The sequence below is a fragment of the Panthera onca genome, chromosome D4, assembly GCF_046562875.1.
Source record: "Panthera onca isolate mPanOnc1 chromosome D4, mPanOnc1 haplotype 2, whole genome shotgun sequence".
NCBI classification, from domain to species: domain Eukaryota; kingdom Metazoa; phylum Chordata; class Mammalia; order Carnivora; family Felidae; genus Panthera; species Panthera onca.
Genome location: NC_138351.1, coordinates 51,434,341 through 51,446,255, shown reverse-complemented (window position 1 = coordinate 51,446,255; position 11,915 = coordinate 51,434,341). Strand labels below are relative to the sequence as shown.

The following is an 11,915-nucleotide window of genomic DNA, read 5'->3' as shown; positions in this document are numbered from 1 at the left end:
CTTTCAGGTGGTCTTGGCTTTTCTCTTTTCCCTGGAAGAACTTGGAAGTGAGAATCATGGGAGCCTCCATCCAAAATCCTTAGACTTGCTTCACAGCTACCTGGAGAGATTTATCTGAAACAGCTTAAAATCTGACAACTCCATCTTGGACAAACACATCCTTAGAGCCTTTTCCACTGCTGTATCAGGACATAGTAGCAATGGTCATGAGACCTAAAATCAATGTCCCAATCTTTTGGTTGTGTAATCCAGGGCAAGTCAATTCTTCCAGGCTTAGTTACTTCACCTATGAAATCAAAATGGCAAAAACTGTCCAAAGGCCAGGGAATAACCCAGTTTCTTTCATTATCTATTTTTGTTCGCTTTAGAACATTTTGGGTCTAAGATGTATGAGGCTGTGCTCTGGACCTAGAGTGAGAGATCCACAATTGCCCTTTTATAATGTGGCAAACAGAGTCAGAAGCCTCTCAAAACATTTTATCCAGCAAGAGCTCATTTTTGCCTTCTTCTTGCCTTTTGAGTTATAGCTTCAGGCATTGCTCTGGCAGCTCCTTCAGGTAAACTTTCTCCATTAATAACACAACAAAAATCGTTACATTTCCTTTGATCTCTAGCCCAGCATTTGGGATCCCAGCCCTTATCATCTAACTGCACAGGTAGTGCCCATACCAACCAGATTAACCTTAGTTTCCAGGACACATCTAGGACTTTTCTCCCTTCCTGATCTTTCTAAGTTCTATGCACCTGAAGTGACTTTTCTAACTCCCAACAGTGTCCACCATCAAATCCAGCTCAAATGCCACATTCCTCCCTGAAACTCCCCACAGCCAACACCATCTCAAATTAATCTTTCTTGTCTCTATTCTCTACAGCAACATATTGGCCTCTTTTATACTATCCCCCCATAGTCTTCTTTGTATTATTGCTAGGTATATTTCTCTTGTCATTCTCTTGTCAATCTTATTAGATTGTAAGCACATCAAGAGCAAGATCCAGGGTGGCCTGTTGCAGCATGACAGTGGCAGAGGAGTGTAGAGTTTCTGCTATGGGTTTAAGTCACACTGCCAAGTCTAAAACCTGCATACATGATGTACTAGCTGCATGACTTTGGGTAAATTCCTTCTCCTTTCTGGCCTATAATTTCTTCACCTGTGTTTACTATTTAGGGACTTTGTGACAATTAAATGAGATATTCTACATAAAGTACTCAGCAAGTACCCGACATATTATAGGTACATACATATCTTTTACACACACACACACACACACACACACACACACACACACACCTGCTTTGCTTAAATTGCCATTATTTCGGAGCTTAGGAAGATGTTAAGTATTTGCAATACCTAGAATGAGTTCTCGTCATTAATTAATTCAACAAATATTTGAGTGCCATATTAGTGTGTTCAGGCTGGGATAACAAAATACCATAGACTGGCTGGCTTAAACAATAGACATTTATTTCTCACAGTTTTGGGGACTGGGAAGTCTAAGATCATGATGCTGGCCAATTCTGTTCCTGGTGAGAATCTTGTTGGCTTACAGATGGCTGCCTTCTCCCCGTGTCCTCACATGGCAGAGAGAACAATCTCTCTTTTCTTGTTTCTTCTTATGAAGCCACTAATATCATCATGAGGGTCCTACCCTTATCACTTCATCTAACTCTAATTACCTCCTAAAGACTTCATCTCCAAATACCCACATACTCACATTGAGGGGTAAGGCTTAAACCCATGCATTTGGGAGGCAGAAGGAGGTGAGATATAAGTTAGCCCATAGCAAGTGTCTATACATTTACTGAGCTAGTCAAGGGATAGAGTAATACACAAAACAGATAAAAATCCATGAAGTATGGAATTTCCATTCTCGTGGAAAGAGTGAGACAGTGTGGTAGACAGAATAATGCCCCCCCCCAAAATGTCCACATCTTTATTTCCATAACCTGTAAGGAATTGGGTTTTGCAGATGGAATTAAGGTTGATAATCAGCTGACTTTAACATAGGGAGATAATCCTGGATTATTTGGATGGGCTTGGTGTAATCCCAAGGGCCTCTATAAATTGAAGAGGGAAGGAAGCAGAAAGGCCATAGTGATGAAAATGAGGGCCTGACTGCCGTGGCCAGTTTTAAGAAGGAGGAAGGGAGCCACAGGCTGAGGTATGTGGGCAGCCTCTAGACACCAGTAAAAACAGGGAAATTGATTCTCTCTCCCCTATAGACTTTAAAAAGGGATGACGCCCTGCTGACCCCTGGAGTTTAGCCTAATGAGAACTGTCTAACCTCTAGAACTATAAGATAATAAGTTTGTGTTGTTTGTGTTTGTGTGTTAAGTTGGTGGTCCATTGCTACAGCAGCCATAGAAAACCAACACAGGCAGAAAACAGAAAACTAATACAGGCAACATATATATTGTACATCAGATGGCAATAAGTTCTGTGGAGAAAATCAGAGCAGGGAAGAAGGATAGGGAGTGTTAGAAGGGGAAGGTGATTATAATTGTCAGTGGAGTTGAAAGAGGGGGACTCCGGTAACTTTTGAATAGGAGCTGAAGGAGGGGAGGCAGTAAGTTGTGAAGAATCTGAGCAAAGAATGTCCCTGGCAGAAGTCACAGGAAGTTTAAAGGCTCTGTTTTAACTTACCTGGCATTCCTGGGAACCGAAAGAGGTACTGTGCATGAAGCAGAATTTGTGATGGAGAAATTAGGAGGAAACAAGATCAGAGATAAAGGGATGCCTATTTGTGTTAGTTTTACTCTGAGTAAGACAGGAAGCCCAAGGAGGATTTGAAGTAGCAGGGTGACAATATATGACATAACTTTTACTGGAATCACATTGGCTGCTCTACTGAGAATAGCACATATGGGGGGCAAGGTGGAGGCAGGGGGACAGTTAGGTTATTGCAGTAATCCAAGCTACAGGTGTTTGTAGCTTGGAATGAGGTGGTGGAAAGAGGTCTGTCAGCTTCTGGAAATATTTTGAAGGTAAAGCCAATGAAATTTGCTGATAGACAAAATTTACAAAAGGGGGAGTCAAAGATGATTCCGTGGCTTAGGGTTTTAAGTCAATGAAAGGTTGGAGAGTCCATTCACCAAGATGGGGAAAACAACCATGGAAGCAAGTTTGAGGGAGAGGATGGGTATAGTTTGGATGGACTTTTGGTACCTGAATCCTTCCCTTCATCCAATATTTCCCTTCAGATTGCTGTCCCTCAAGCAAAGAACTATACACATAAAGAATAATAGCGATTGGGAAATGGTATCTTGTTCAATTCATGATGGAGCCAGTTTGCTATATAACACCTATGCAGAGCTCTGATAAAAGCTGGATTGGAGAATGAGGTGTAGCCCAGGATGCTACAGAGTGAATGTTTGTGTCCTCCCCAAATTCATCTGTTGAATCCTATCCCCCAGTGTGATGGTATTGAGAGATGGAGCTTTTGGGAGATGATCAGTCATGAGGGCAGATGCCTTATGAATGGGATTAGTGTCCTTATAAAAGAAGCCTAAGAAAGCTCCCTGCCCCCTTCTGCCCTGTGAGGACATAGTGAAAAGTTGTCTATGAGAAAACAGGTCCTCACCAAACCCTTAATTGGCTGGCAACTTGATCTTGGACTTCTCAGCTTCCAGAACTGTGAGAAATACATTTCTGTTGTTTGGAAGCCCCAAGCTTTGTTGCAGTAGCCTGAACAGACAAAGACACAAGAGGACCAAAGAAGACTGGAATCCAAATGCTGGTCCTTTAGAGAAGATGCTGAAGGTTGAGCCATCCTTCTCCAGCCCACTAGGTCACAGGCAGAGAAGCTGGGCCAGCGACGGGGCGAGAGCTGGGGCACCATTCATCACACTGACCCCACTCACTGATGAAAGTTGGCCAGGAAGTATTGAAGGCTCTCTCCCAATCACAAGATTTACCATTCCTCCCCAGGGAAGAAGCCACTAAGGAGACAGAACTGAGATGAATGTTAATGTTTATTGATTAATGTTTATTGATTAGAATCAAATACCCTTTGCGCCCTGTGCGTGCCCAGCTCATCTGTGTCCTGGAGCACGAGCCCTATCTCCAAGGGCAGAAGTTGGATCTCAATGTTCTGCTTTAGTTTCTGAGCCAAGAAACCTCATTTTTCCTCTGCTGGCAGGACAGAAAAGATCCTGCAATGGGAACTGTTAGGCAGGCAACAGACTTCCCAATTAGGGACTAGTGAATGAAAGGGAAGGAAAATTAAAGGTAAACTGGGGTAATTAAGATTACATCATCATCCTGATCTGGATGATGAAGAGCTTTCCGATTGCCATGAGGCCAAAAGGACAAAAGGAGCTTTAAAACCAGTGACTAGGGTTTGAGGCAGTTTGGAAATGAAATTGCATTACTCAATGATAAACAGAATCATTGCTTAGTGGCTGTATATTTGTATCTAACCATTCCCCCCCCCATGTTTGAGTTTTATGTTTACAATCTCCAACATCTTTGCACTGCCCAAGTGACACAGAATTAAATGGAATCATTTAATCCTGATATCGTTAGACCATCACAATTTGACTATTGAATATTTCTTACAATATTTACAATATTACAGAAATGACTGGATATTGCAGAAGATGTGTGTGGTTTTCGAGGTTCTCATTTAGTGATCATGGAAACCACTTTTGGGGGAAAGATGTTTTCTTCACGTATCCTAATTTCTAATTAATATAGTTCCACGTCTTTAAAGTGTATAATCAGAATTGTAAAATTTGGTACTTCTCAACATTTGGTACTCCTTAATCAATATGTATTAAGGTGCTATATAACAGGTATAAAAGATGGGGAAGACATTATTTTCTTTTTACATTTATTTATTTTTCAGAGACAGAAAGAGCACAAGTGGGGGAGAGGTAGAAAGAGAGTGAGACAATCTGAAGCAGGCTCCAGGCTCTGAGCTGTCAGCACAGGGCCGCTGCGCGGGGCTTGAACTCATAAACTTCAAGATCTTGACCTGAGCTGAATTCTGACGCCCAACCGACTAAGCCACCCAGGCGCCCCATAAGACATTATTTTCTCTAGGAAGCTTATCTTTAATGACTCCTACTATTAAGAATACTTTCTATGTTTACTTTACCCTTAAGACCACCCTGCAAGGTAGATACTGCTTTCCCAATTTACAGAGAAGAATACTGAAGTTTAGAGGTCACAGATCAAGATCACACAGTAGAAAGTCTCAGGGGTGACTGGGCTTCAAAGTCTATGCTCATCCCACTACTCCCAGTTTGTTCTAGTAAATCTGCCACAATCTCAGAGTATTTTGCAACGATTAATGCTCCCCTCTGTCAGTATTTTTCAACAAGTCAGGGAACGTTGGAGAAGGTGATTCCCCCTTTATAGGTGCCTTGGCCGTTGTGGACCCTGAACGCGTCCTTTCTGATCCGGTATCTCCCTTGTCGCCCTGGTGAGAAGACCATCCTCTTTTCCCCAAGGTGGGGAGCCCGCTTAGCCCGACCACTCCCCACCTCTGAAGGAGGCAAGTTGAGCCTCTAGGCGACCTGACTGACTCCTCTCCCCCACGGAGCTGCCATTCCGCGGGCGGCCGCCAGGGGTCCCCTCTCGGCGTCCCCGCGCACAGCCGCACGCGGGGCGCCTGTGGGGGCTACTTGGGAGCAGCGGCTGGAGCTCGAGCCCCGAGCTCGGTCGCCCGCGCGCTCCTGGAGACCGCGCGCGCTGGCCCCTCGCCGCTCGCCCCTTGCCCGCCGCGTGGATCCGCCAGCGTCGCCCGTCTGGCCCCCGGCTCACCCTCCTCCTCTGGCGCCGCCTGCTACTGACCCGCCCGGCGCACGGAGCCGACCCGGCCGCGGGCTGAAGGTAAAAGCCCACGGTGAGTGAGAGCCCGCGCCGGGAGAGGCAAGGTGGCGCCGCCCGGCAGCTGCTCGCCCCGGTGGCGCCCGGGCGGGCTGGGGTGCGGGGCGCACCTGGGGGCGGGCGCAGCGGGACCGGGGGGTGGGCGGCTCCGCGGCCGGGATCCGCGTCAGACCCCCGCCCCACGTCGCGGCCCCTGCGGGCCCCTCTCGCGCCCTTCCCGGGCGGGAACGGGAGTCCAGTCCCCAGCCCGGGCTCCGGGGCCTTGACTGTGCAGACTCTGTAACCTCGGTCTCCCTGCGGGGCACAAGTGCGTCCCGGAGCCGCCCCGAAGCGCGGGGGGCTGCAGCGTGCGTGTCAGGCCGCGGGGGGACGGGAAGACAAACTTTCGCGAAAGTGCGCCTGGGCCGGAGCTCGGCGCTCGGGGCGTGTGCGGAGGCTCCACGCGGGCTGAGCGGGGGAAGGAAGCCCGCTCCGCCGTCCCGCTCGACCCCGGCGCCGTCCGAGCTCCGGGGAGGGTGCGGGTGGGGAAAGAACGGACGAAACCCTGCCGACCCCTTGGGCCAACAACTGTCAAACATCTGGAATCCAGCCCCTCCCTTCCCCCGCGCCGAGGAAGGTGAAAAGCCCTCAACTTTCCTTTGATGGTCCTCCTTGCCTCGGGACCCCTCTCGGAATGGAAAGGGCCGACCCCCGTTGCCTGGCAAGTGAGTACCGGGAACCCCCAATCGCCTCTGGCTCCCCCCTTCACCCACCTTCCTGACCGCCTCCCAGACGTCCTCCCCGTAGGGACCACGCCACAGAGCCCGTGGAGATCGTGACGAATGGCCTTTTGTTTCTCCGCGTCTCCCCTATTGTTTGCCTTTGCAACATCTGGCGGGGCTCGCGGAGAGAAGGACGCCCCCCGTGTCCTCCCTGCACCCGCCCGCCACCCCCCCCACCCCCTCCAGCCCACACGGCCGCCTCCTGCTGAGGATCCCGACCATGGAAGGAGAGGAGCCTGACCCCCGCGAGGCCGCCGCACCCAGGCCCTGCGGTTAGAGGGCGGAGGGAAAGTTGCAGCCTCCCCGCCTCCTCGGCTGACTGTGGCCCGGGGCGCATTTCTCAGATCTCAGCCCAGGCGCGCCGCGAAGGGCGCAGTCACGGAGAGGTGCCGCTTTCCCGAGACTGGAAGCGACCTTCCGCCCCCGACCAGGGTGTCCTTCGGTAGTTCCAGTGGATTTAAATCGCCTAAAGGCCTGTGGCTGGGCCGCTTCCAGGGCAGCGGCACAGGGTCGGGGCACTTGTGGTGGGCAGAATGCCGAGGTTCTGGGGTCTGCGAGTTTCCAAGGGCCGGAGGACAGGCAAGGATGGAGAAGGAAATAACCCGGGAAGCCTCGAGACTTTGCCTAGAAATAGTGGTTAGGTGGCTTCGTCCAGATTAAACGTGGAGTTTTGACTTGGGGTAGGGCTTCCCATGTCTAAATCCCAGGTCCCCTCTCAGCATTTAGAGACGCCACCGGGAAAGCGTCCAGACTTCCAAGTCCTTGCGAACCAGTGGCTTGGGACTGCCTCCGAGTTCCCCTGGGGGTGCGCCTGGTAGATTATGGGTGGCCCTATTTCTGTCCCTTCCCTCACAAGTTAGATACTTACACATCATGTTTCTTCTTACTGGGGAGTATTAAAGAAGTAGGTCAAAGCAAAGTAGCTACTCTTGAGAAGGGGGGGTCACCGAAAGGGTGAAGGGAGAGTGGTTTTGCCTGTGAGTGGAGGCCAAGCCTGTGCACCTGTTAGAACCTATACATGCTCATAGCTTTACATACAGTGATGTTGCCAGCTTTTTCTGAGGGAGGTCCACTCGTCCTTATTCCAAGGAGACTCAATTACACTCTACCTTTTGATCCTTCCCCCAAGAGGGGGTAGGGAGGAAGCTCCCCTCTGAACACTTGTGACCTATGTACCCACTCAAGCATTTTAAGTGGGAGCTGTGCACTTGGCTCTCCACAGTTCTAAGAGTCTATCCTTTACCTGACCTAATAGAAATTTGACTTACATTCAACAAATAAATACAAAGTCGACTGCTAAATCTGGAAGGTGGACACAGAGCACTTCCAGAAAGTGCTGGATATTACCAGTGGTACCAACAACAGCAACAAAAAGCAAAATCTTTGAAGCACTGGAAGGCTCTTTACAAACATTTCATTATGAAAATGATGCATAAGGAAGGATTCCTTTGAAATTTTGCACAGTAGCAGCAGGAGAAGAGCAACAAGGCGGACCTGGGTTGCCCAAGTGCCCAAAGGCATCATTAACAAAGTGTAAGGGCAGTGTTTGTCCTGGTCTACTCCAGTAAGGAAAACAGGATAATTGTAGTGGAAGATAAGCTTGTACAGTTTCTTTAATTTTAGAATTAACTACCCTCCCTCCCCCAAATCACTGTAGGAAAAAAAAAAAATACAGAGAAGTGAAAATGAAGACAAAAGGAAGGGGGATATTATAAGCAAGGCTCCAGTGGACAATCTTATCCAATGATTTCCTTGGATAAATTTCTGGAGATAGTACGGCTAGGTTGAATGCAATTTTTAGGATATTTAAGATTGCCATAGCGTCCTGTAGGAAGGGTGTGCCGCTTTACCTTCTCTCTAACAAGATACAAGAGGATTTTTTTCCTTGCATTCTGCACCCCACTCACACTCTGTGTTATAATCGCTGTTTTTCATTTCTGCCAGACCTATGGGAGGGAAGTATGCTCTTGTCTTTTGCATTTCTTTAATCACAAATGAGATTAAGCATTTTTCCTGTTGTCCCTTAGAGGTGCTTTTAATAAAAGCATACTGTTCTGACTTCTGACCCTGCCCATGTAATCAGATAATCTTTATTAACTCAAAGTTCCAATTTTCTTCCCTCCAGCATGGCAGACATTTGGCAAGACTGCAGCCATAAATTACTACAATAATTGACATGATCTCGGTAGAGTTATTAGGGAGACTGTGCAAAAGCATTATTAGAGAAATTCTTGGAAGATGCCAGGTGTATACTTACTGCTTCATAGTGTGCATGCCCCAATTTCTTCAGTTTATGCCCCCCCCTTTTTTCATTTAGAACAACTCTGTTGAGGAGTTGTTTTTACTAAATGGATTTTACTAACTCATTTTATTTGTGTTCCTTCCACTGGTAACCAGTATGTCATAATCCACAACTTTTAATTTTTGGCTGAAATTTACCCCAGTTTTTTTTAAGACTTTCTCTATTTGGCTTTACCATTTGAGCCCTGTACTTGAATGAATCTTGAAACTAAACAGTTTAGTAGCTTGCTTTTGAAACAATAGCAGGAAGGTTTCCGAAGGGTGGAACCAGGTACATTTTGTGCATTTGTGTAGCCATAAATCTCTATGTTAATTCTTGCTTGACGGTGCAGGTTTCTGAAATGGGGTGGAGGAGAGAGAGGAAGAGAAAATTAATTTCAGCTAGATGATGAATTAATACAGATGAAGGATCACACAAGAAAATTTGGGTAAATAATCTAAGTAATCTGGATACAAATTAACTTCTAAAAAAATAAACTATAGTAAAGTGTCATGTGTTATTATAACTAGTTTACTTAACAGGCAGAAAGTGGCGTTCTAATTGGGAAAATTCAATGTGAAAATCAATGCAAAGTATGACTGTAGGTAATTTATCTCAGGCATTAAAAAACAGAAAAACAATGAAAGGCAGATACTGTACTTTTTTGCAACATTTTCTGTGCCTTCCAAATCAAATAATATGCAGCAAGAGTCAATCATTGGCTCTCAAAGGTTGAATGAGAGAGCTTAATGGCCATCCAGTTCAACCATCTAATATCATTGGGGGTCTTTATTCTCTTAAAATAATAAAGTCTTTGTATCATTTCAAACAAACCAAACTGAGAAGCAAATAGGCCAGGAATTTCAACTTTTTTTTTTTTTCATTTTTTTGTTGAGGACAGGGGAAGACAGGGTTTTAACTTTATGATAGCTTGTGTAAGCTCCTTTAACAAGCTAAATTTTCATAGAATAAACAGCCTTGGCAGCAGGAGGATTAAGTCATTGAGGTGTTACATTCTGCAACATTCTCTGGGCTACATCCTCTAGCCATTGGCTGGGTGAAGTTCAAAGGTAGTAGAGCAAAGCGAGTACAAAATGGCACAAGGAATGGGGAAGAAAACAGTAGAAGAACATGAAGAGAATCTCATTTCTTTAGAACTGACTTCGGAACTTTCTAACAAGATTCAGGGTACCCAGGGGATGGTTGGCATCACCTCTCTTGGAAAGGTAGCTGATGTCTCAAGGCCAACTTTAGAGACTCTAAACCTTGCATAAATCACCGCCACTCCAATGGAGAATAGCCCAATAATTCTTAAAAAGAAGATGAAAGAGAAGGAGCTGTTGGAGAGAAATGGAATTTTAATTCTAAGAATATACCTTATTTCTTCCTGAGTAGTAGTGTTAATTTATAGAAGTAGTAGAAACATCTTCTGAGTTCCACTCGGATGATCTCCCAGGCACAGTGACTGTATTTCTTATCTTTCAGGAAGTTGTACATCCTATAGAAATATCTCCTCAGTTCTAGGCTGAGGAGCAGTTCTAGGCTGCTTACCTGGGAAGCAGCTCCTGAGAAGTCCATCCCATCCTCTTCCATCTGTTTCGAGTCTTCCTTCCCTTTCTCCTCTTCCTCGAAGCATTTTTCCAAGTGGTGCATCTGCCAATCAAGTCTGATTTGGATTTGTTTCAGGTATTTCTTTTTCCAAGTGGATTTGGTGGTGGACTCTCTGAAGATGTTGAAGGCCTGTGTGGACATTTCATAGAAGGCCTCCTTGAGGTACCTTTTCCCAGGTGGGGTGTGTGATTGGATGTCTTGGGGCAACTCAAAAGCTCTGGTTTCTCTTAGGCACTCTACAGGAAATGAATTGCTCATGCTGTTCAGAAGTCTCAGATTTTGCCAGGTGACTTCCCTCAGGTGAAGATGCAGCAAGTTACAGTGCAGAGAGAGGGCGCCAGGGATGAACAGACCTACAAGGCATGCAGGCCACAAACACTTTTGAATCACATCAGGCTTAGTGTTCATTTTTTTTTTTTTCTTCCTAAGCTAAACACCCAGACTCAAGATTGACAGTGATGTTTTAGGTCTTAAGTGTTCCATCATGTGCCTTTTATATACCTGAATATCTTCCGTGGGGAGGAGTTTTCTCATTCGTCATTTTATGGTTCTCAGGGTTTCGGCCCCTTTCCTTTGCCTCTGAGTCTTGTTTTGACTTTGTGTGACTATGCCAACTTTGGAAATGCTGATTTTTTTTTTCTTTAAAGTGAGCAAAGCATTACCATTTCCTTAGTTGCTTGGATGACCCATCCCAGTATTACAAAATTGTCATAACATGATTGATTATTATGTAGAGAGAGTGATCCTTTAAAAAAATGATTTTGTTTTGTTTTGTTTTGTTTTTTGGTATCTGGCCATATAGCCAAACATCTTCTCTCATTGAACTAATCAGACATTGACCAAATGACTGTAATTATTTGATTGCAAGTCTACCAGAACATAACATAGTTTAGGTTTTTCTAATCTTGTTAAATTCAGCTTCTATATTTGGATATTTTCTCTTTTTACTCTATTTTCATGGGTCTCAGAAAAGATGAAAACAGAGTTGGTCAACTGAGCATGGAACTTAACAGAAGAGAAAGCTGGCTTGGTTTTCTTTTGTCAGTAGAAAATGTTGGCACTCTCCAACTATCCTTTCCTTTAGTTAAACCCAAACCAGTGCTTCCCATGGCTGTCAAACATTTCACACACCTCTGATACCTGTCATAGTCCTCTAGGGAGTTGTATAGTGGGAAGTATTTTTCTGCTTCATTAGCTTTTCTCTTGTAGTGTCATGCATTTTCCTTTTTTAGGTATGGTTTAGGCAGCATTTTAAAACTTCTGCTTGGCTATCTTTTCTTCTTATTTGGAGGTTCTGGATGCTGGAAAGGTTTTTGTTTGTTCCTGTTTGCTTTTCCCTGAGGAGGTACTTCACACCTGGACCACTATTACCGGGAAAATGATAGCTATCCACCATTTATGGTTTTCACTTTATTTGACCAAAAATAACCT

The 11,915-nt window shown here is 45.6% G+C and overlaps 2 protein-coding genes across 8 annotated transcripts in view; one reads left to right on the top strand and one right to left on the bottom strand.

Annotated features, from left to right (window-relative positions):
* Nucleotides 1-5,473: 5,473 nt before the first annotated feature.
* Nucleotides 5,474-11,915, top strand: part of MOB3B (MOB kinase activator 3B) — a 203,878-nt gene continuing 197,436 nt past the window's right edge. For 4 of the 7 annotated variants that reach the window (XM_060609603.3, XM_060609594.3, XM_060609598.3 and 1 more), the window contains exon 1: nt 10,557-10,646. The gene's annotated coding sequence lies outside the window, so the exon portion shown is untranslated. Of the gene's footprint in view, nt 5,848-10,556; nt 10,661-11,915 lie in introns of those variants that run through there. The other 3 variants (XM_060609600.3, XM_060609596.3, XM_060609595.3) reach the window with 3 other exon arrangements.
* IFNK (interferon kappa) lies at nt 10,251-10,901 on the bottom strand. Its single transcript, XM_060609604.2, has one exon. It carries the CDS (start codon nt 10,890-10,892, stop codon nt 10,251-10,253), a length of 642 nt encoding a protein of 213 aa, XP_060465587.1. The 5' UTR covers nt 10,893-10,901.